Source organism: Gossypium arboreum, chromosome 5, assembly GCF_025698485.1.
Source record: "Gossypium arboreum isolate Shixiya-1 chromosome 5, ASM2569848v2, whole genome shotgun sequence".
Taxonomy (NCBI): Eukaryota; Viridiplantae; Streptophyta; class Magnoliopsida; order Malvales; family Malvaceae; genus Gossypium; species Gossypium arboreum.
The window spans coordinates 77,517,197-77,543,426 of NC_069074.1; the positions used below are offsets into that span (position 1 = coordinate 77,517,197).

Sequence of the window (26,230 nt, forward strand, 5' to 3'; positions counted from 1 at the left end):
AACAATATCCATTACAATCAATTGGAATCCGAATCAAAGAAGAATTGGGAAGGAAGATAAAAATAAAAATAAAAGGTGAAAATAAAACCGAACATAGGGTTCCGCTTCTCTTCTCTTCTATTAACAGAGATTGCCGTTGAAGACTTAAAAAAAAAAAAATTCAATAATGGCGAACTCAATGGCAAGGTCGTTCCTTCAGGTTGCGGCAACGGAGGAGGTTGCTTCCCCTCTTCGAGTTGTTCAAATCGAAGGCCTGGTGCTCTTTCATTCCCTCTTCTAATTTATTTTTAACCTAATTTTCTTTTGATTTCGATTATCTTATCAGTAAATGTTTTTGAAAAACTAGGTGATATTAAAAATAATCAAACATTGCAAGGAGTTTTCACCTGCACTGGTTACAGGCCAGCTTCTTGGATTAGATGTTGGCAGTGTTCTTGAAGTTACTAACTGTTTTCCTTTCCCGGTAATCTGGCAAATCTCCTTTTGTTTTTGAGAATTTTTTTTATTTGAATTAGGAAGTCTCATGTTTTATTCGTTGAGGCAGATCCGCGAGGAAGACGAGGAGATTGAAGCTGATGGAGCTAATTATCAGCTTGAGATGATGAGATGTCTAAGGGAGGTTAATGTTGATAACAACACTGTTGGATGGTAATGTCTTTCTGCTTTATTTAATTTTTTGGTTGTTTGATTTTTACTTTTGTTAATTGTTTTTACTTGGTACTTTGAATTCAAGTATCAGCGTCGTATTTGTACTTTGTCATGTAAATTTTTAATCATGTTTAATGAGTTCTCTTATTTGATATGTGAATAATTTGTATTATATCGATTTTGAGGCATTTGTGTGTTTCTTGTATTCATGTTATTTTTCTGCGTGTTATGTTTGTGTGGTGTCTAGTATTTCCAAGTTTGGTAGTGGGTAAAAGTTAAATTCGAATTTGATTGAATCAATGGTCTATGATAATGAACATCCAAACATAATCTTTAATACTATTGCAGCTATTCATTGAAGGTAACTTTTTGTTTTTTGATTTCTTTGAATACTGGTGTTTGTTTTTCTGTAGTTTTTTTCTTTTGGAAACAGATAACAAACACTACATCAAGCTCAGCCTAACATTGTGTAGTATTTGATGGATGCGTTTTTAGATTTATGAAATTGGGCTTGGGTGTGAGTGTTGGATACTGGTATTTCCCAAGATGGGGGGGGGGGGGTATGTTCTATTTTTTAGGTTTTTCCATGTATTTGGAGGGTTCTTGGAGGATCATATCTCTATACCCATATCTGATTATGTATTAGACATGAGTGCATCAAGAAAAATGCGGAGTCGGAGCAACATAGTCTTATATGCTAATGGAGTTAGGAATAACAGAACTGTATATATGATTTCTGAGTCCTAATAGCTCCAGTAAGTTAAGAATTAATTGTGAATTCATAATACCATTATGGCAGCATCCATTGTATTAATCTACCTTAAGTTATGCTTATATTATGAGCCTTTCTGCTTTTATTTCATGGTGTGATCTTTTCCTTGTATATTTTCAGGTACCAATCAACAATTTTGGGTTCATACCAAACGGTGGAGTTGATTGAGACCTTTACGAATTATCAGGTATTTTTGAATTTTAGAGTGCCTCTTCACCTTTGTGTTATTTCCACTCAATGTGGGGAAATCTTTGCTTCAGATTAATGAGCCTTCCGTCCCTGCTTCTTTTAACTCAGCAAGAACAGCAGAGCTAGAATTAAAATGTAACATGGCAGACATGTCATTGCCTGTTAAAAGGAACATGTCCGGTTGTCCCTGCTTTAACATGAACTGGAGTAAATGAAACATCCTTGTCACCTAAGTTGACTTTTTATTTTCCTTCAACTATCCCTATCAGACATATTTCGACATGCCAAATATTTGGAAGAACTTTTTAAAAAGTAAAGTATGGCCATGTCATGCACATCTTTATTTGACCCTCTTCCTTGAATTTGAGCAACATAGCCTGATTGACTTGTTCCATGCTAGAAATAATTTTGGGAAATCTTTTGATAACATGGATTCCTATTTCTTTGTGATGTTCTGTGGTCAAGAATATTGGCTGATTCTCGTGAAACCATTACATTCATTCAACACCAATTCTTTTTATCCATTAACGTTTTAGAGGATTTCACAAAACCATTATTATTTAGTTTTCAACTTTGTTTCTTGAAACTCTTGAATTTTGTATAAAATTGTGCCTAATGTTGAGCATGACATTTTTCTTCAAGCATGGATAAAATTTTAAAATAAAAGCAAATGGTGAGGCTCTATGCCTTTTCTTTGAACTTGCAACTTTGTGTTGCTTTCCATTTAAATTCACTTGTCAACTATAATTTCATTATTTTATTTGTATTTTGGAGTATTTATTTATCTGCTTATTTATTAACCCATGCAGGAGAATATTAGGAGGTGTGTGTGCATTATCTATGACCCTTCAAGGTCAAATCAAGGTGTCTTGGCTCTCAAGGCTTTGAAGCTATCTGATTCTTTTATGGAACTTTACCGAGCTAATAACTTCACTGGAGAGAAGTATGGTTTCTCCTTGCTATCAAAAGCTATAAATATCAAATTCATATTGTCTGATATTAGTAATGGCCTCTTTGCTGTTATAGGTTGCGGGAGAAAAACTTATCATGGGTCGATATTTTTGAGGAAATTCCTGTAAGCTTCTAGGGCTTCAACTATTTACTATTTCATTGAAATAATGCAATTGATTGTAGAGCTTCCATATCCATTAGCATTATCTTTTATTAAATAACCATGATGCTCAGGATTCAAATAAGAGATGCATTCCTGATAACTATTCTGCATATGACGAATGACTGATTCTTTCAGCAGAACTAAAATATGCTGCAAGTAGGGATAGCAGCATTTGATATATGCATTTTTTGTAATATCTGAATCCGAATCTTCATAATTGCCATAAAATGTGTTTGAGAATCCTTGAGGTTATCATAACTTATTTTATTACACTCAGAATGGCATTGATATGTAAAATTGATTGGATGAGTTGGTAGATTAGGATTTCTTTACGTTCACCCAAAATAGTGTATTTTGCAAATGTAATAAACATGGTTCCCACTTTTATGTTAATGTCTGTGCTGCTTTTTTTTGTTCTTTGGACAGATCAAAGTCTCAAATTCTGCACTTATCAGTGCCTTTATGACTGAGCTGGAATCTGATACACCGGTCACACAGGTGAAATATATATTGTTGATTGAATAATTTTCTGTAGTGCTGTTGTAAAAGAGTTTGTACTGTATCTTATTCGTACTTTGGGGTGGGCGTTGAATATTGGTGTCTGAGATGGGTATGATATATATTTCTAAGTTTTCCTATATATTTGGAAGATTATCCTCCTATATATATGTTTGAATATGTGTCGGGCATAAATGTCAGATATGGATACTTGGGGAACATGAAGAACTGAACTAATATACTTTGTACATGTGAAATTCGCTTTCTTTTGACAGTAATTCTCTGTTTTAGTGTGATTATGACCGTCTGCAATTGTCAACTAAACCATATATGGAGAGGAATGTGGAATTTTTGATCGAATGCATGGATGATTTGTCAATGGAACAACAGAAGGTATGCATTTGGCATTCCCCTTTATCTGACATTGTACTTCTACCGTTAGTTGTAATTTTATGATTTAACATAATTGCCTTTTATTTTATTTGATTATACTTTTTTCTCGTTTTGCAGTTTCAATTTTACTATAGGAGTCTGTCACGACAGCAAGCCCAGCAACAGGCATGGCTTCAGAAAAGAAGGTAGTATACTTAAGCTATCCATGTTATTCAAACAAACTCTTCTAACCTTTTAAATGATTTTCCTGGGAAGAGGGGGGAAATGTAGAACAAAATCGTCTAGTAAATTTAAAGGAATTGTTATCTAATTTCTGCTCTCGAATTTTCTGGGGCTCAAAGCTTTCAAGTCGAATTAGTTGAAGAGTGTTCTTTTTTTAGGATTTTGTGGACCATAATTATTAAAAGTCAGAAAGATTAAAGTTCTCACCTCTCTTTTACGTATTATATGGTCAGGCATTTCTTAGAAAATAAATTTTGTTATGCATGTTTGTTTTGTATCTATAGGACAGAGAACATGGCTCGAAAAGCTGCTGGGGAGGAGCCTCTGCCAGAGGAGGACCCCTCAAATCCGATCTTCAAGCCAATCCCTGAACCATCACGTTTGGAGAGCTTTCTCGTAACAAATCAAATTGCTAATTACTGCAACCAAATCAACGGGTATGTTTGTGTATTTTTGGCTGGTATTGTCTTTTAGGATAGCCTGACATCTCTAAAGCTCCAAGGCTTAAAAAAATGGATTAGCAGTTGAACCGGTGAGATCATCAGTTGAGTTCTAGATTCAGCTGGTTCAAATTTCATACCTGAAGAAAATGAGTAGAAATGATGTAATCTAGGTTTTTTGCAGGGTTGCCGGGCAAAACTTCAACAGATTGTATTTAATGAAGTCCTTGCAGGATAATTGATGGGGAATCAATCTTTTGAAGCATTTTGCAATTCGAGTAGAATTTTTAATTCATGACTAGCTGTAATATTCCTTTTTATGGATGAACAAGATAATTACTTTTGGTTTTTTCTTAAATCACTTTTTTTGTTATCACTATTTGTTTAGCTTTTACATACTAATGTAGGTGTTCATGGCTAGGCTTGTTTCGTCTGTATTATTACATTTCGGCCTATAATATTAGATTAAACATTTTAACATTTTGATCATATAATAGAGGAATAATCTATTCATTAAATAATTTTTGATTACTGGTGTAATCTTAAATTTTGGACTATTTTTTCCTTAATTAAAGTTTAGATTAATTAAAAACAAAAATATTTTTTCCTTATCAGTGAACTCCTACATTATAATTATAATCATGGTATTTTATTTAATAATTTATATATTCGTTAATTATAACTATATTTATAGTAGTAATCACTTTTCAAAAATTCTTACAATTAATTTATTTAAATAATATATAAATTTTAATAATAAGAAATAATTGTAATAATTTTGTTTAAAACTTTTTTTTATTATTATAGCAAGGAAAATTAAGTGAAATGCAGACCTGCCTATGGGTTGGGTTACCTGACTTGGCTCGAAGACTTATTCGAAAAGTGGGAGGGTTTGGGTAAAAATATAGGTCTGAAAATAAGTTTGGGTAAAAAAAAAAGGCCTATTTAGAAAATGGGCTAGGCCTTGGGTAAAACTTTTTTGGTCCGATCTCGGCCCAAATATACAAAAAATTGCTTTTTTTTTTATTGTTCTTGCTTTTTTTGTTTTTTATTATTTCACTATTTTGCTACAATTTCACTACAATATTGCTACTATTTTATTGTTATTGTTTGGATATTTTATAACTTTTGTTTTATTGATAATTTTGTTACTATTTTAGATGCATTTGCTTATTAAGTTGCACTTATCTTAGTATTATTTAAGTATACATATTATTTTTTAATTTGTTGGGAAATATTTATTTTAATTTTTTTAGTATTTTTTTATGTATTCTATATGTTTTAAAAAAACATAAATAAATAAAAATCAATACTGGTCCGCCTAGGTTTCAACATTTTTATCCGGGCTAGACTCGGGCTTAATAAACGGGCTTAAAATTTTGGTTGGCCTAGCCTGAACCCAGTCCGACTTATGGACACCTCTAGTGAAATGTGCTTCTAGATAATATTATGTTCTGTCAACTAAACACCTAAATCTTACATTCTAACCAAATGAACCAAGTAAAATAATCTCACATTCCACTTATAATGTTATATTCCCTTAATCTTACTACGGAATGTAATATTATATTCAATGAACCAAACATCCCATTAGGATGTATTTGGCTCAGAGGAAAAACGGAAGGATGGAAAAATGGAAAGAAAATAAATTGAGCGATTCTACGTGGTAGGAAAGAAAAGTGAAGAAAAAAAATGAGAGGGATATGTTCAAACTAATATAAATTTTTAAAATTTCTAGTTTTAACTTTACCAAGCAATTGAAAAAGAATTTTTTTTTTCTTTTAGTTTTTCATCTTTTATATCAAACACATCTATGGAAAGAAATAAAAAGAATTATTTTCTATATTTTTATATTTCAATCCTTCAAAATTTTCATCTTTCTAATTTTTTTCACTCTTCCAAGCGAGGTCTTAATAGTTTTTTTTTTAATAAAATTAGGCGTTTGACATATTAATGAAATGGATCATTTTAAGGGTTTATTTTAACAACATTTGTAATAACTAGACCTATTCATGGGTCAAACTACCTACCCAGGTCTAAAGGCTCGCTCGTAATTTGAGAGGGTTTGGATAAAAATATTAGATTTGAAAAATGGGCTTAGGTAAAAAATAAGGCTTATTTAAAATAAGGGTCGGGCTCAGAATTGAACATTAAAGGATAATGGGGCTGATTGGGTTATGGTGGATGATGCTGTATCAGTGTCGAGCAATGATGGCTTTGGAGATGGGAGTAATAGATCCTATAACCAAAATTGTCCTAAGTTTGATGGGCATGATTTTTGGATTTGATGGTCTAAGATGGAACAATATTTTGAAGGGGAAGCAATGCCTGATATTGCTAAGGTTCAAATAATGATGCTTAAGCAAGAGAGGAAGATGTTGGATCGATATCATTTTTCACACAATAGAGGGGTGGATTTCACATGTTGGAGTGAGATTCATACCTGCAGCAATTGAATGAATGATTTAGATCTAACTTTTCTCAATAGAGGGGGTCAGTTGAGCACTACAGTGATGAGTTTGTTAGTATTCTTCATCAGTTGCAACTATTAGAGTCATATGCTCTTAGCATATTTTCTAGCAATTTGAAGAGATTTTTTAATATTTGTGTTTATTTAAGCCTAAGATATTGATTAAGGGTTTTCTTATGGCTAGACAAGTGGAAAGTATCTTGATTAGTAACTAGAGAAGAATTTTCCCTTATATTTCTTCTTCCTATGCTAGAACTAGTACTTTATTTTCTAATGCTCCATCTACTCAAAAGTGCTCTAATGGTTTTAGTGCTTTACTACTAATCTAGGTTCAATATCCTTTAAATTTAGGTTTGGTGGGCATAAAGCTAATACCAAATTACCTTCACATTTTGACATTGAAGAGAGGAAGAAGAAGGGCTTATGTTTTTGGTATAGAGCCAAGTTTGTTCCAAGGCATAATAAATGAACTAACTCTCAATTGTATCAGATTTTGATTGAGACCCATCATGAAGGGGATAAGAGGGGAGTTGCAAGAATGTGATGAACATTTAGATAGTAGTCAATAAGATAATGGGGAAGATGAGTTACCTATTTTTTATTCATATGCGATGCAAATGTCCCATGGAAATGACACAGTGGGACTTACAACCAAAATTGGTTCCAATTAGGTGTTCGTGTTGGTGGATTCAATGAGCACTCATAACTTTGTTGATGGAGCACTAGTTTGAACTTTGGGGTGTCCAGTTTGGAAGCAATATTAGTTGAAGGTGGTAGTTGCAGATGGAGCTTTATATACACTGGAAGCTTGTGCAAAAAAGTGAATTAGGAAACACAAGGTACTCAGTTTGTCATAGACTTCTTAGTGCTATGCTTGAAAGGATGATATGTAGTTGTAAGCATACAATGGTTATTGACCTGCCGCCAATTATGGTGGTAGTTTTAGTACATTTCGGCACTTAACAAGCTTATTTTCTAACCATTTTATAATTATTTATTGCATTTTTAACTTTCATAGTTTAAATTTAATTATTTGCAAAATAAGCGTTTTTATGCATTTTTTTAAATATTTTAATGACCCGTAAGGCCAACTTGGGCCTCGGGAACAACTAATGAGCTATTTGAGTGTGTAGGGTGCCAATTCATGCCCAAGAATGCAAAGGATGATGGTCGTGTCGCGACTCAGGGACTTCCGTGTCATAACGTAGGACTTCAAATAAAACTACTCTTAAATTAACCCTTTTACAAAACAATCCTCTTTTTAAAATTGGATTTCTTTTCCACATTATTTTCATAAATTGATTTAATTTTCTAAAAGCCATAGACATTTCCAGTTTACCATGATTCGAATTTCCGAACATTATTTTGATCTAAGATCTATAAATTACCCTCAAAACTTCTAGGCCCAATTTTGGGTTGTGACAACTCTTCCCCTCTAAAAAGCATTTCGTCCTCGAAATTCCCTGCTGACAAGTCACTTGCTTAATCACAAAATATGTTATTTCTACTTTTAAACCAACCTTTAAACCAACCACTACACTTTCGTTACGCAACTCTAATTCCTATTCTCTTTAACTTCCTACAGCTTCTCTTAAAGATCCTATTCAGTACCACAGACTATTCTACGGTAACTTCTCTAACAATTTCCTCTATTCTGTAACACCCCTAACCCGTATCCATCACCAGACTAGGGTTATGAGGCATTACTGAACATATCAAAACATTTTATAATCAATTCACAAATATCATCCACACATTATGGCATCATAGTCAAACATCATCACAAAGTCCATTTCTAAGGTCAACGAGACCTTAAACATGCATTAGGAAGGGGTTGGGGCTAATCCAAGCACATACAAAATTTCTCAAAACTAAACAAATTTTCAAAGTTATAAATGTCACATGCCCGCGTGTCTAGGCCGTGGCGGAACAGGGTCTACATTCTGACTTCTCTACAAGGCCACAAGACACGCTCGTGTGCCAGGCCGTGTGAAAATTAGGGAGGCTACTAACTTGGCCACACGGCCTAGCACACGCTCGTGTGTGCGACCATGTGGTCTGCCCAGGCTCACTTCGAAGTGGCCCTCGAGCGACATGGCAGAGACACACACCCATGTCCTTGCTCGTGTGGGCAAAAATAAGCCATTTACAAGGCCAATATGCCACCCATTTTGGGTCCTCCCTATAAGCATCAATTAAGCATCAATTGCACCATAATTTCAACCAATTTCAATCACAAAACATTCATCATTCATGTCATATAATCACCAACCAATTTCATCCTTATTATCCAAACCAAAACATACCAAAGTCACATACTAAACTCATTCATTTATACATGTCATTATCCCAATTTTTCACATCCATTCTCATATCAAAATCATACCATTTCCATAACTAATTCACATAACTAACTTACCAAATTGACCATTTCTCACTAGGCTATTTATGCACATCAAAACGTACTATTTCTTAACACAACTTTTATAACAAAAACCAAACCAAATAGCAACTTTAATCTAGCCATATCACATTGCATGATATACACTTCACAAATCATAATCAAATACTTCTAGCCTATACATGCTATACTTCGATATTCACATTTTCAAAAGGTACCAAAATAGAGCTCGATAGTGTGGTGATGATCCCCGAGCTTCCGGTAGCTTCGATAATCTATAAAACAATTGAAAAACACGCAAAGTAAGGTTTCAAAAACTTAGTAAGCCATATACAAATTAAGTTATCACATAACACAATTCTAAACCAATTCATTCATATAGCTCATGGAAAAATACAATCACATATCCATGTCTTATATAGCTCATTTGATCATAATTCACTCACATATAACATATGTCCACAAATGTACATATATTTACCTTTCATTCTCAAACAAGATATACATTTCAAATGTATCTGAATTGGCTATACATTCACATAGTCATTCGTTCCTCGGAATACCCGTTAAACCGTACAGAATCAAATAGGATATGCGGATAACTCGAAAAACCCGTATAATGCCAATGTCCCAGACGTGGTCTTACATGTAATCAAATATCGATGCCACTATTCCAGATAAGGTCTTACACGAAATCAAATACGATACCGATGTCCCATACATGGTCTTACACCTAAATCTCAAATCGATGCCAATGTTCCAGACATGGTCTCACACAATAACACACCTCTGAATCCTATGCCATGACATATGTATCCTAACTATTCCTATGGTTCGTACAGGACTTTTCGGACGTCATCACCTTAATATTCAACTCAAATAGCCATTCATCATTATTCAATAGCATATAAGCAATAATAATTCAATTCAAAACACATTTATTTGTATATCGACTTACCTCGTACAGGAATGAACGGAAACGAACGGTTATTCAACTACTTTTGACTTTCCCCAATCTAATTCTGTTTTCTTTGGTTTTTGATCTATACACATTCAAATTTAACTCTTTTATTCAAAAAATCATTCAATTCAATCCATATGCACATATTTAAGGCATTTTACAAATTAGCCCTCATATTTTCACATTTTACCACTTTAGTCCCTAATTCATAAAATCAAAAAATACACATAATTTCATATTACACATCTAGGCCAAATTTTCCTCTAGCCTATATAAGCCCATATATTTTATTTTTTTACATTTTAGTCCCTCAAAGTATCATTTTCACAATTTAGCCCAAATTACTCAAATTCATCAAAAATTCAAATACAAAACACATTAATCTAACACATGTCTTTCATTTTTCATCAATTAACATCACAAAGCTCATAATTTCATCAATGGATCAACTCAAAATCTTCATAAATTTCAAAAATTCAAGCATGGGCTAGCTAGAGAACTAAGCAATAATAACAAAAACATAGAAATAATAAAAAACCGAGTCAAAACCATACCTTAATCAAGCTTCTAAGTTGTCGAGCCCTAAAAACACATCCATGGCTTTCTTTCTTTTGTATTTTTGGCAAACAAGATGATAATATGACTAAAATTTGATTTTGTTTTATTTTATTAACCTTTATTAACACAATTACAAAAGTGTCCTTGATTAATAACCTTTAACACATAATAATTCATGTCCATGAAAGTCCATTAACATTAATCATGGCATATTCACATCATAAAAACTTTAATTAATAAGCCATAACGATTAGGCACTTTAACAAATAGCATGCTACTTTTGCATTTTACGCGATTAAGTCATTTTATCAAATCCATCACACAAACGATAAAATTAAATCACAGAATTTTCACACATATCAATTCACATATTATAAGCACGGAAAATAATATAAAAATATTTTTTTGACTCAGACTTGTGGTCCCAAAACCACTATTCTGACTAGGGTCTAAACCGGGCTGTTACATATTCACTACGACATTTTCATCTAAAGAACTCATAACTGTTTTCCCTAATCTAATAGTCTTTATTAGGATTTTTCACTTATTACCTAAATCGCTTAAAATTTACGAAGGCGTAGAACCTAAGTCTACTAGCGAGAATAAATGATTTATTACAAGACAAAAATACCTGCAATCTCGATAGTCGAATTTTGATTTTGCTGCTCCCTAACAGCATATACCTGAGCTAGACTTCCTGACTCAATCCTGAGTAGAAATAGTATGAGCAACAACTCACTGCCCAACTTGTCTCTAATTACCACCTCTACCTTAGCCACGACCTTTAGTAGGCACAGGTGCAGCTGTAAAACTCTGGGTCTGTAAAACCTAAACTCTGTTCGAACAATCCCTCAACAAGTGTTCCGTAAAGCCACACTTGAAACATCAACTTGTTAGTTTTTGACACTTTCCAGGATGCCTACGCTCACAGTTTCCATAAAGCGGCCATCAAAAACCACCCAATGATCCACCAGTACAACTACAACACTGTTCTACTGGCTAGATTGACTTGTTCAAAACTCATATCGTGCACTTCTATCAGAACCTTAGTATCACACCTTCTCTTAGACAATCATCCAGATACATTAGAACTAGCAGAAATTATCTTTCCCGATTCAATCACCACAGAGCACGACGGCTCAGCCAAATTTTCCTTCACAACTTTGACTTTCTCGACGAACTCAGCAAACAACTCCGTGTTCTAAGCTACCAAGTAAACCCGAATCTCAGATTAAGTCCCAAACGAAACCTTTTACAAAGGTCCCTCTTAGTAAGAATTATATAAGAAACATACTGACTAAGTCGTACGAACTCCGACTCATACTCAGCCATGGTCAAATTACCTTAAACTAAGTCCAAAAACTCTCGTTTACGAGCTTCCATAAACTGCTCACCTATAAACTTTCTCTTAAAAACCTCAAAAAAGTAATCTCAAGTCAACCAGTCTGTATTAGTACCTCACTTCACAGTATTCCATGAACGATGAGCCTCATCGTCAGGTAGGGACACAATACAACCCAATTTCTCCTCGTTAGAACATGATATTTGCTCGAGGATCCTTTCAACTCCTTCAAGCCAGTACTCAGCTAAAGTTGGATCGGTCCCTTTCACTCCAATAAACTCCTTACCACCCAACACCTGCAGACCTTCAAGTGGCAATCCTCAATTAACAAGTATAGAGTTGGCAGGTGCGAGGGTAGGGTTAGCACCAACAATCCTTTTGTGTGTTGTGGTGGAGCAATCGGAACATATACGAACATACAAAAATTCAAAGATGAGAAATATTTAGTTATTGACTAAAAACCAATTATAATGGGGAGTATTTATAACTTATTGGCTTAATGCATACAACACGTAAATCAACATAATCTCATGTTGAAATAGGAATTTTAGTTCTCATAAGTAATGGTTTAGACATTAATCAGGTGCGTTCAATCAATAATTTCTCTAAACTATTATATGCATAAATAACAACTTTTATAAAAGTTTTTCAAACTCAATCAATAAAAGACTGAGATATAAACTCATTAGTATTAGCAAGATGAATTGTTTTAATTGCATAATCTAAAATTAATTATTTAAACAAGAAATCTTGCAAACGACATGTTGCAAGTTGATAATGCATATGTGATTATTTTATAAATGTATCTACCAAAATCAAATAATATCAAAACCATCCACATGGTGGATGAATTGGCCCATATTCTTTTTAAAAATGCAAGACATTAAATCTCAACTTTAGCTAATGAGTTTCTAATAAGCAAATTTCATTGAGAACAAGAAACAAATGAGAATTCTCTAAATTAAAGAATCTTTTGGTTTTTTAATAAATGTCCATATGAATTCTCAATTAATTTTCGCATCATGTATGATCCAGAATGGTCTAACTGGTCATGCCAAGTAGTAAATGCATTTGTATCAGTAAACTTTTGGTTTATTTTAACATATATTTCAATTGTACTAATAATGTCAATACAAATTGTGACAAATTGAAAATTTTACTCCTATTCCTTTTACATATAAGTGCTATAATGATATTTACTACTAAAAATGTCTAAATCAATGTGAAGTTTATAATACTACTAAGTCAACAAAATAAATATAATTTCTAAACAATTATATGCAATATTCGCTTCAGGGAATATAACGCTCTGACTTATTTATTTTTGTTTCTGTAAATATCTGACACAAATATGTATCTGCTTCAGCGGTTAAGTGTTATGGGTGTGTGTTCCTGAAATGCAGAAAATCGAGCTTCAACGAAAGCTGAAAAACTACACTGTCGACGCCACACAAGCGTGTGCCTGGTCGTGTGGTTGGCCGTGTGCAAGACACTACCACGTGTTTGGCGAGAACATAGCCGTGTGATGGTGTAGGTGTGGTCGTGTGGGCCACACAGGTTAGGCCAAGTTGGGCGTGTAGGTTTTGGGCCCTGCCATGTGGGCCACACGGATAAGGCCAATCTGGGCATGTGGGCCCACACAGGCATGTAGGCCCAAAATTTTGAAAATTTCCCTAGATTGCACGGTTTGTTCGATTAAGCCCTGTAGGGTCGATAAGGGCTAACCAAACCCTAAACTATGAGATCTCATATTCTGATAATATGCCTTGTGTAGGATATTTATGAGTATATCTGTTCTGATTATGTATATATATTATCTCTGTTTATGAGCATGTTATGCATGATATTACTGTAACTGTTATTTCTATATATGTGACTGGGGTGGGTTTTGTATATGTGAAGGAAGTGATTTGTACGGTGACACTTCGCCTATATTCTGGCAGCTTGACTGCATATTATCTGTAATCTATCGCATCCTTACTATATTGTGTGTAGGGATGGGTGCGTGTTTTTAACCTCACATGGTGTGATGGGATAGTCAGAGATGGTGTGTAGAGGATGGGGGTAGGATTCTGCATATCAGTACTGCTTATCTGATTCTGTTATCTACATCTAAAATGGACATAAGTTTGAATATGTATTGGACTGTATATGAGATTTTTGTATGTATTGCATGTCTATTTCTGTTGGGTTACACACTGAGTTTCTGAAAACTCATATTTATTTTTTCGTTCTGCTCAAGTAATCCACAGACTTAAGGGGATCGGTGAGACAGAGCCTCACGGTAACCACAAGTTCGTACTGCTTAAGATCATGATATTTACTTATTTAATTAAGGAATATTTTTTTGGGAGTTTTGTAATTTATTGACTCTCCGGACTATTTGATTTTATTTTGGGATTTGGATTTAGACTTGACTTTTTATTTGCGTCGATAGGCTAAAAACATGGTTTTTACAAAATAATGATTTTCTGAAAATACGAATAGGATTATTAATTATAAGGATTTCTAAGACTTCTTCCATAAATTATGTTTTGACAATGAATTACTTAAATGACTTCTTTCAATAATAGTTTTTAACAAATAAAGGTTATAAAGATTTATCAAAATAACTCTATTTTTAAAACCTTCTTTGTGACATCTCCAGATTCGACCATTATGTCTAGACCGAGTTTGGGGTGTTACATTTAGTGGTATCAGAGTCAGGTTGCAAAACTCGAGCTGTGAAATTTTGGGTTCCAAAATTCTGTTTCAAAAAGAACTGATTTCCAAATAATTTGGATAATTTTCAGAAAGTATGTACTACACCGAGTCTCCGGCGCTGATTGTGTAAGTATTTCTAAACTTAGATAGAATATTCTAGAAACATTATAGTTAGTAATTTCTGAAACTATACTGAGTTGGTTAGAAACTGAAACCTCTGAAAATATTTCTGAACTTTTGATAACTTAAATAATAAAATACCTGCTAAGAAATACATGAACTGATGCAGAAAATTTTATAATGTAGATAAAAATTTGAAATATACGATGAGCGCTCGTAAAACTCACTTTCGTCGTATTCGTGGGCACAGTAGAGGCCGTAGGGGGCTCCCGCTGAGTCTTTATCTTTGGGCAATATGCCAACTTAGACACGAGTGAGACATCAGTTTCACCTGCTACTGAGACTAGGTCTCAAAGCCGTTCGGCTAGGGATGACACACTATACTAAGCCATGTTGAGGGTGTTGGAGAGAGTCGCTGGACCCTATTCTAGATCTATGGGCTGTGAGTTGGTAACTGAACCACTCCAGTCTAATAGAGGGTGTCATTAGAGTTGCCCCTACTGTGTCCGAGTATTGGTTGGAGGCCACCGAAAGGATTATGAATGATATAGACTGTACTCCTGAGCAGAAACTTAAGGGTTCAGTTTCCTTGCTTCGCGATAAGGCATATCAGTGGTGGTTATAGGTTAGGGAAGGTACTCAACTGGATCGTCTGAACTAGGATTTCTTTAAGACTGCTTTCTAGAGGAAGTATGTGGGCACGGGCTATGTAGATGCTCATAGGCGTGAGTTCATGAATCTCACACAAGGTGATAGACCTGTGGTCGAGTATGAAGCCGAGTTTCTGAGGTTGAGTCGCTATGCTCGAGGCATAGTGGAGTCTAAGTATGAGAAATGTGTTCACTTTGAGGATGATTTGAGAGACAGTTTGAGGGTTCTAATTGCTCCGCAAAGGGAGCGTGAGTTTTTTATTCTTGTGGATAATGCGAAGATCGCCGAAGAGGTTAAAGGCGTAGAGCGCCAAAATAGGGACTAAGAGAAGCAATAATAAGAGGGATTCAGAGTCCTCTAGTTCTGTCTAGAGACCTAAGAAATGGGTCGAACCTAATTGACCTATTAGAGTGGGGTTTCCTGTTGCTCCTACAAGGATTTAGCCTTGTGAGGATTGTAGTAGGAGTCAATCGGGTGAGTGTTGGAGGAGGTCAGGGGCTTGTTTGAGGTGTAGATCTTTGAAGCGTCGTATCAGAGAATATCCACAATGGGTTGATCAGATGCATGCTTCAAGATTGGGTTCTGTACAGCCTTAGAGGGTAGTTCAGTAGCCACCTAGAGGCTATAAACCGGTTAAGGGTGGTAATGGTATGGGTCGAGGACAGAGAGCACCAAGCAGAGGTGCTAGTCAAACTGAAGCGAGGTAGCCTATGTTGGTTTATACTTCTCGACGCCGAGAGGATAGAAATGCTCATGATGTTAGCACGGGTACATTCTTTATTTTTGATGTACCTTATACTACTATAATAGACATAGGTTTTACACACTCTTATGTAGCTAATACTGTTTTTGAAAACCCGGAGATTTCTGTTGAGAGCACTTCTAGTGATATTACTGCACTGAGTCCGTTGGGGTAGTCTGTTCAGGTTAATAAACTTTATAAGAATGTTCTATTAGAAGTACAAGGGGTCGTATTTCTGGCAAATTTGATAGAGCTTCTGTTTGGAGAGTTCAATTTAATTCTGGGTATGGACTGGTTGGTTGAGCACTGAGTTAGTTTGGATTGCGCGACTAAGAGGGTCATTCTGAGGACCAAAGATGATAAAGAGGTGGTTGAGATCGGTGAGTGTTAAGATTATCTATCCAATATAATCTCTGCTCTTGTGGTTGAGAAATTAGTTCATAAAATATGTGAGACGTATTTGACTTATGTCAGTGTTTCTATTTCTCGGAACTCTTCTATCGAGGGTATCAGAACAATGAGAGATTTTTTAGATATTTTTCTTGAGGAGCTACCGGGTTTACTTCTGAATCGGGAATTTGAGTTTGGCATTGAGCTTCTACTGAGTACAGCTCCAGTGTCCATCGTTCCCTACTGTATAGCACTGAATGAGCTTACAGAGCTCAAGGCTCAACTTCAAGAGCTTTTGGATCATGGCTTCATTTGCCTTAGTGTGTCTCTGTAGGGGGCACCGATTTTATTCATAAAGAAAAAAGATGGTACCATGAGGATATGTATTGACTATCGGCAGTTGAATAAACTGACGGTGAAGAATAAATAGTATCCACTTCCGAGGATCGACGATTTGTTTAATTAGTTCTAAGGGGCTTCAATGGTCTCAAAAATAGATCTCCAATCTGGGTATCATCAGCTTAGAGTTAAGGAAGTTGATATTCATAAAATAATGTTTAGAACTCATTACGGGCACTACGAGTTCCTAGTTATGCACTTTGGTCTGGCGAATGCCCCGGTTGCATTCATGAATTGATAACTGAGTCTTTCAGCCGTATCTAGATCAGTTCATCATAGTCTTCATCGATGATATTCTGGTTACTCTAAGACTAAGAACGAGCATGATGAGCATCTTAGAGTAGTGCTTCAGATACTCCGAGAGAAGTAACTCTACACTAAGTTGAGCAAGTGTGAGTTGTGGTTGTGAAAGGTAACTTTTCTGGGTAACGTGGTTTCTGATGGGAGGATTTGAGTTGATCTTAGAAACATTGAGGCTGTGCTTAATTGGAAATAGCCTAAGAACGTATTTGAGATCAGCAGTTTTCTGGGTCTTGCGGGATACTATGTGCAGTTTGTTTAGAAGTTTTCTCTAATTGCAACTCATTTGACTAAGCTTTTGCTTAAGGGTGTTCCTTTTTTTTGGTCTGATGCGCAACAATCGAGCTTTGAAAAGCTCAAGTCTGTTCTGACTTAGGCTCCTGTTCTGATATAGCCTGAATCTGGTAAAGAGTTTTGTAGTCTATTGTGATGCATCACACGTCGGTTTGGGATGTGTATTGATGCAAGACGATAAGGTCGTTGCTCATGCGTCTCGACAACTTAAGACTCACGAAAGGAATTATCTAATCCATGATCTAGAGTTGGCTATTGTCATTTTTATGTTGAAGATCTGGAGGCATTATCTATATCGTGAGAGGTGTATTATCTACACTGATCATAAAAGCCTCAAGTACCTTCTTACTCAGAAGGAGTTGAATCTTAGATAGTGTCGATGGATTGAGATGCTCAAAGATTATGACTACACGTTTGAGTATCATTCTGGTAAAGTCAATGTGGTGGCCGACGCTCTCAAGTGTAGAGCGATGACTGATTTGAGAGTGATGTTCTCACACCTTAGTCTATTTGATGATGGAGGTTTGTTAGCTGAGTTGTAAGTTAAGCTAACTTGGATTGATCAGATTTAGGATAAACAGTTAGGGGATGAGTCTTTGAGTTTACGGTTTCGTCAAATTGAGAGTGGCAGTACTTCTGATTTTGGGATGAATAAAGATGGGGTCCTGTGTTTTCGAAGTCGAATTTGTGTGCCGAATGACTCTGATCTAAGGCAGTCGATTCTAAGGGAGGCACATAATAGCCCTTATGCTATGCATCCAAGTGGAAATAAGATGTATTGGGATCTCCGTGAATTGTACTGGTAGTCGGGTTTGAAACATAGGCTTATAGATTTTGTTGCTCGTTGTTTGACGTGCCAGCAAGTTAAGGCTGAGAACCAGTTGCCTTCAGGTTTGCTACAACCCGTTAAGATTCTCTTATAGAAAATGGGAATGAGTGACGATGGACTTCGTTAGTGGGTTGCCTTTAACATTCATTAAGAAGGATTCTATTTGGGTCATCATGGATCGATTGACCAAGTCGGCTCATTTTATTCCGGTTCGTATAGACTACTCTCTACAAAAGTTAGCAAAGCTCTATATCTCCGAGATTATAAGACTACATGGGGTTCCTGTTTCGATAATTTCTGTTAGAGATCTTCGCTTCACTTCTTAGTTCTGAAAGAAATTGCACGAGGCACTAGGTTCGAGATTGGATTTCAGTACTACGTTCTGTCCTCAGACTGATGGTCAATCTAAGAGGATGATTTAGATACTAGAGGATATGCTTCGAAGTTGTGTAATTGATTTCTGAGGTAGTTGGGAAGATTTCCTGCCACTAGCTGAGTTCGCCTATAATAACAATTTCCAGTCTAGTATCCAAATAGAACCTTACGAGGCTTTGTATGGTCATAAGTGACGTGCTCCGCTATGTTGGACTGAGTTAGGTGAGCATCGGGTTTTAGGTCTTGAGTTGGTTTTCGAGACTGAAGATAAGGTTAGACTAATTTAGGATCGTCTGAAGGCGACTTCTGATAGACAGAAGTCTTATATAGATCTGAAGAGGAGAGATATTAAACATTCTGTGTTTCTCCGTAGAAGAAAGTTCTGAGATTCAGTCGTAAGGGCAAGTTGAGCCTTAGGTTTATTGGGTCGTATCAGATTCTGAAGCGTATGGGACCGGTTACTTATCAGTTAGAATTACGTTTAGAGTTGGACTGTATCCATGATATGTTCCACGTTTTGATGTTGAGGTGGTACCGGCTTGATCCATCTTACGTTGTCGCTATTAAAGAGATCGATGTTAGATCGAACTTGACTTTTGAGGAAGAGCTGGTTCAGATTTTGGATTGTGATGTTAAGGTTCTGAGGAGGAAATCCATATTATTAATGAAGGTTCTATGGCAGAATCATGGAACTGAGGAAGCCACGTGGGAACCTGAGAACTCGATGTGTCAGCAGTATCCTCATCTGTTCAGATCAGCTAAATTTCAAGGTTGAAATTTCTTTTAGGAGGTAGAGTTGTAACGCCCTGACTTATTTATTTCTATTTCTGTAAATATCTGACACAAATATGTATCTGCTTCAATAGTTAAGTGTTCTGGGTGTGTGTTCCCAAAAATAGAAAATCAAGCTTTGGCGAAAGCTGAAAAACAACACTGTCGATGCCACACGGGCGTGTGCCTAGCTGTGAGCCGTGTGTTTAACGAGGGCATGACCATGTGCAAGACACGACCGTGTGATGGTGTGGGTGTGGCCGTATGGGCCACACGGACTAGGCTAAGTAGGCGTGTGGGCCACACGAGCATGTGGGTTTTGGGCCAGGCCGTGTGGTCCACACGAGTAAGGCCAATCTAGGCGTGTGGGCCTACACAAGCAAGCCACACAGGCATGTGTGGCCAAAATTCTGAAATTTTCCCTAGGGTTGCACAGCTCGTTCCTATCGACTGTGGGCCTATTGTAGCGTCGGTAAGGGCTAACCAAACACTAAACTATAAGATCTGATATTCTGGTAATCTGTCTTGTGTAGGATATTGATGAGTATATTGTTCTGATTATGTATGTATATGATATCTGTTTATAAGCATGTTATGCATAATATTACTGTAACTGCTATTTCTGTATCTGTGACTGGGGTGGGTTTTGTATATGTGAAGGAAGTGATTTGTACAGCGACACTTCGCCTATATTCTGGCAGTTTGACTGCATATTATCTGTAATGTGTCGCATCGACACTATATGATGTGTAGGGATGGGTAGGTGTTTTTAACCCCACATGGTGTGATGGGATAGTCAGAGATGGTGTGTAGAGGATGGGGGTAGGATTCTGTATATCTATACTGTTTATCTGATTCTGTTATCTGCATCTAAAATGGACATAAGTCCGAATCTGTACATGACTGTATATGAGATTTCTATATATATTGCATGTCTATTTCTATTGGGTTACACACTGAGTTTACGAAAACTCACATCTATTTATCCGTTCTGTTCAGGTAATCCACAAACTTAAGCGGATCGGTAAGACGGAGCCTCATGGTAACCACGAGTTCGTACTGCTTAAGATCATAATATTTACTTATTTAATTAAGGAATATTTTCTGGAAGTTTTGTAACTTATGGACTTTCCGGACTGTTTGATTTTATTTTGGGATTTGGATTTGGACTTGACTTTTATTTGCATCGGTAAGCTAAAAACATGGTTTTAACTAAAATAATGGTTTTCTAAAAATACAAACGAGATTATTAATTATAACGATTTCTAAGATTCTGCCATAAATTATGTTTTGACAATGAATTGCTTAAATAACATTTTTCAATAATAGTTTTTAACAAATAAAGGTTACAAAGCTTTATCGAAATAACTCTGTTTTCAAAACCCTTCTTTGTGACATCTCCAGATTTGGTCATAACGTCTAGGCCGGGTTTGGTGTGTTATAGGGAATATACCAAAATCTTCAAATATAAAAAAAGTATTAATAGCTAACTTTGAGAGTGAATCTTATTTTCTAGGTGTACAATAGGTACATAACCAATGACTTTTCATACATAAGTTTTCTCTCTTGCAAGTTCTCATTAGTAATATTTTTCCACGTAGTTTTAATTGAGAACTTATTCTAAATACTATAGAATTATACTCACAGTTTTTTTTTAAAAAAAACTTGCTACTTCATATGCATCCAACCATAACGAGCTTGAGATATAATTATCATATTTTATTGCTCATAAGTAGATCTTTCACAGTCAAATATTTTATTTTCAATCCCTTAATGGAGATGATGACAAAAGAAGATCACAAAAATAGTCACAATCAATTCAATTTAATAACAAGAGTAATCAATAATTTAATCCTCCTTTTTTTCATCTTTTCAAAATAGATATTTATAACAATAGTGATTCATATGAAATATAATCATTTCTTCATTCACAATCCCAATATAATATCTATTATAATGAATATCTTTTAAAACTAATGTATTAACCATCGCAAATTTTATACTTTTTAGATATTGATATATTAGCTCTTCCGGAGCTTTCAACTAATTTTGTACTACCAAATATTAGAATAATATTGATTTTTATTTTCTTTTGTGCTTGAGTTCACTTCAGGGAATGCAATAGATTTACTAGATTGATCTTATAAACGTCTTAATAGATTTTTTATTTCATAATCACCATTGCAAACATGCGTAGATTTCAAATCAAAATCTATCTATTCATGTTGTCATCAGTAATCTCCAATTATAATAAACATGATATAATAAATAAATCATAATAAAATATACCTGAAGATCTGAGTGGTTGAAAGCTTTAATGATACCTATAATGCGCAAGCCTCAATTGAAGACTGAAATTGCAATAGCTCTAAAAGGCAATCGACAACAACTTAAGCAGCGAATTTGGAGTGACTATATTATAAAATAAAAGAGAATCGTGCTGATAACGTGTTATAAAATAAAAATACAGAAAATAAAGAACAAAGAAAATAGGAAAGCAAAAAAGAGAGTGTATTTTATTGATCAATGGGAATAATTACAAAACTTTTCCAAACTCTCTATTTATAAGCATAAGAAGTATAAATGAAGTAGAGATCTACTTCTAATGACTATTAGAATTTAAAGTACATCAAAACTTATCTTGATCTTGAAGGACATCAACTTAATAAGATATTCATAACACTCCCCCTTTGATGTTCATTAGTAGATAATGTACATCATTAAAACTGTACTAAGATAGAAACTTGTGGGAAAAAAATTTAAAGTACATCAAAATTTATTTTGATCTTGATGGACATCCACTTAATAAAATATTTATAACAAAAATAAATTAAAAATAAATATGTATACTTAAATAACACTAAGATAAGTGCAACTTAACAAGTAAATGCCTCTAAAATAGTAACAAAATTAATAATAAAACAAAAGCTATATAATATCCAAATAATCACAACAAAATAATAGCAACATAATAGTGAAATGCTTGCAAAATAGTAAAAAATAACAAGAAAATAGTAAAAAACATTAAAAAAAAATAGCAAGGTAAAACAACAGTTATTTTTGCATATTCGGGCCGGGCCCGGATGAAAAATGCCTTACCCAAAACTCAACCTATTTTTAAGCGATCCTTATTTTTTTGTCTAAGTTTATTTTTCGAGTCTATATTTTTACTCAAACCTCCTACTTTTCGAGCGGGACTTCGTGTGGGAGAACATGGGCAAGTCTAGTTGGCTCTCATGACAAAATTAACAAAGGAGTGAAAGTTTAGCTTTTATATTTAGAGTTAATGGAGAAATTGCAAGACAAGTCTCTCGGTGTTTTCCTATTATTATCGTAAGGCCTTCTGCCTATTTTAATTACAACCTAGGTCCTTCCTGTTTTATATTTATTTGAAACTTTGAAATTTCAGCATAATTAATTGCAGCATTTGACCCTTCTGTTTTTGAAGATAATTTTCAAGAGTTTTCGTTTGTAAATTTATAAGTTTAGTCCTGCAAGGTTTTAAAAGCTTTAGAATTTTGAAATCATGGCTTGATTGTTTGCTAATAAGTCCTTCTGTCTCCACAGTTATTATAAAATTTGAAATTTAGCTTCTTCTTTTCTTTTTTCTTTTTTTTTTTTTCCAATATTCATTATTTCAAACAAGTTTTAGGTTTTCCTTTACTTACTTTTTAAAATATATTCGCAACCATATAATATTTTTTAATCTAAAATGTTGAAAACTAATTTTAAAAAATAAAATTGAAATATCACTTTATTAATAATATTAAAACTAAATTGTTTTTTAAATGTTTTAAAATAAAATTTCTACATTCATTTAAAAATGATTTTAAAATTATTAAACTATTTACAAAAATAATTAAATACCATATAAGAAATATTTTATAAAAATTGCATTTTAAAGTTTCAAATTTGAAACACTACTTTTAAAATAATTTAGAAAGCTTTTAAAGTTCCAAATATTGTTTATACAATTTTCTAATAAATATTTTAAAATTAAAATTAAAAATTTACATAAGTTTAAAACATTTTTTTTATGATTGTGGCTATTAAATTAAATATTTAAATAATAAAAATTTATAAAACAGACCAACAATTAAAGCATTACAGGATAAAAACTAGTATATATATTATAGCAAGGTTTGAGCCCAAATTAGACAATTTTCAGTTTTAGGAAGTTCACAAGCCACAAGATGCCACCAAAAAAGATTTGATAGAATGCAAAATGCATAAATTAAGTATAGATGTTGTGTATTATTGGATATATATATTTTTACTTCACAATTTATGGCAATGTATATGTTGTTTAATGGTATTGGTAAGTTTTGGGTAATAGGTTTAATTGTTATAAATATATATAATTATTATTTAATATATATAATTAATATAATTATTTTTATAATATAATATATTTGGCCCAAACAAAAAAATCTTATTTTAACATTGTACCTTAATTCAAAGGGTTAATAATTAATTTGGCCCTTAAGCTATAGTTAAAAAATCATTTTGATTTTTTAAAATTTTCTTAATAATAATTGTAATTTTTTATAAAAATATGGAAAATAAATAAATAAATTATATAAAAATAATAAATAAATAATTGTAAATTTTGCAGTTAATTTTTCCACATCCAATCTCATAAAAACCAGTCTTTGAATTTTCATAAAAATTAAAAATAGAAAACATTAAATACCAATTCACTTTGATCCTATTTGTTTTTTCATTTGCTTTGTTGTTTTACACTCTCTTTATTTTCATCTTTCTTTGCATTTTTGTCCTCCTTTTCATGCGTATTGACAGTGACTCCACTCTTCCCAAATAATTAAAAATAATATATATGTTTTATATATAGCTGAAAGTTTGAAATTTTATATATTTGTTTTATTTATAGCTAAAAGTATAATTATTTATATAATAAAAATTGCAATAAATGTTAGTTTCAAAGATTTTTATTTTTAATTTTAAGATTTTTTATATTTATACATATTTAAATAAAATTGTATTTTTAAAGAATTGTGAATTTTAATTATTTTTATAGATTTTTAAATAACTTTTAGCCTAAAATTTTTAAATTATTTTTACAATTATTGCTGAGAAAATTTTAAAAATATGAAAATAATTTTTAAACTATAGCTCTAGGACCAAATTAACTATTAACCCTTTGAAATAAGGCGTAAGTTTACTTTTTTTTTTTAATAAAAGTTAATAGTAGAGTGACAAAAATATAACAATTTAATAATGTTTATGACTATTATGTAATTTTTAAAAGAAAGGAAAAATTGTTATAATCAAACCGAAATGAAAAAGTAAGGATTAATGTTATGATAATGTAAAATATTTCTAAGTATTAAAATGATGAAACATAATTTTAGGTTATTTTTATTTGATGATTTAAAGTAGTTGAATTACGAAAATTGAAAAGAGCAAAAGCACCTGCCTGCTCGGTTTCCCTCCTGCCTTGACTTGTTTTTATTTAAAGTGGGGTTGATATGGGTACAGGCGTACAGCACCGACCACTCCATTAGGATCAGAAGCATGCCTATTTTGATCAACTTCTTTCTCAAGCGTCTCAATTATCTGATTCTGTCCAGCAATGGTGTCCAAAAGCCTTGAATTCTCAACTCGGAGTGCTTCAAACTGGCAAACGATTGCTTCAATCTGTGCTTCAATGGCTTCATCACTCAACTCCAAAGCACTTTCCACCACCCTCACTACCCTCCATAAACTCACTACCACAAGCAACCCTCCGCCTTTCGCCTCCCAAACTGTTTCCAGAACCAACGCCCCGATGACAACCACGCCGTCAACAACATAGCCTGGCCTTCTTAAGAACCCACCGATGCCAAGCGCCACCGCTAGAGCCGCAATCTTAGTTGAAAGCAACGTCAGGATCGAAATCCCCACCCAATGAAACCAAGATTTCTCTATGGTTTTACTACAAGAAACTAATGTTGATGATAGTTCAAGAGTTGTGACAATGAGGTCGAAAAGAAGCAATGATATTGCGAGAATCCGGATTTGAACCGATTCAAGGAATTTGGCTAAGTGATTTCTCCAGGGTGCTTTGCTTGATGGTGATGATGATCTTGGGTTGAAAATGTGTTGCCATTGCTGCCTTTTGTACCAGTTTTTAATGAGATTTTGAACTGATATTTCAACGGATTCAATGGCGATTGATTGATGAGAGGGGCCATTGGTGCAATTATTTGGGTTCATTAGCAGGAATTTTTAAGCAGCGGAAATGGGTTTATAGGATACATTATAAAATCAATGATTATTATATAATTTGGTGGGAGGAAGATGACAATTGCCATAGATGTTTGGCTTGTATCACAAGGCAAGTTAGGTTTTTCGGTATTGTTTGCTTTGGAGTCACGTCGATAGCCACTTAATTGTTTATATATATATATATATATATACATGTGGTCATTGAAGTTAAAGCTTCAAGTAAAATCAGACTGCCAAGCGACTTAAACTATGGCGACTCCTTATGCTCTATGGACGTCCAAATCGCACCCAAAATCTCGATAAAATGATGCGTCAAGCATTATAAAGCTACACTTTCCAACATTTCAGTTATAAACTTATGCGGTGGGAAGCTTTTTTTTTTTTTTTTTCTAAATGTAAAATTCTATAATTTATAGTACT

General features: G+C 34.0%; 2 protein-coding genes across 4 annotated transcripts; one reads left to right on the forward strand and one right to left on the reverse strand.

Moving 5' to 3' along the window:
* LOC108450060 (eukaryotic translation initiation factor 3 subunit H) lies at positions 1-4,797 on the forward strand. Of its 3 annotated transcripts, none has more exons than XR_008283494.1 (11): positions 1-256; positions 347-463; positions 545-648; positions 1,541-1,607; positions 2,419-2,552; positions 2,636-2,684; positions 3,150-3,221; positions 3,513-3,614; positions 3,732-3,799; positions 4,121-4,368; positions 4,450-4,797. XR_008283494.1 is itself a non-coding variant. In XM_053029127.1 (11 exons), the coding sequence occupies exons 1-11, from the start codon at positions 167-169 to the stop codon at positions 4,493-4,495; spliced, it is 1,002 nt and encodes a 333-aa protein (XP_052885087.1). In that variant the 5' UTR covers positions 1-166; the 3' UTR covers positions 4,496-4,797. The 3 variants fall into 3 exon arrangements, 2 of the variants coding, with proteins under 2 accessions (XP_052885087.1, XP_017602987.1); XM_053029127.1 differs by having other exon boundaries at positions 4,121-4,273; XM_017747498.2 differs by having other exon boundaries at positions 4,121-4,273; positions 4,461-4,797.
* Positions 4,798-24,901: 20,104 nt separating this feature from the next.
* LOC108452471 (uncharacterized) lies at positions 24,902-25,983 on the reverse strand. The gene has a single exon (XM_017750264.2). It carries the CDS (start codon positions 25,796-25,798, stop codon positions 25,052-25,054), a length of 747 nt encoding a protein of 248 aa, XP_017605753.1. The 5' UTR covers positions 25,799-25,983; the 3' UTR covers positions 24,902-25,051.
* Between the last annotated feature and the right edge of the window lie 247 nt (positions 25,984-26,230).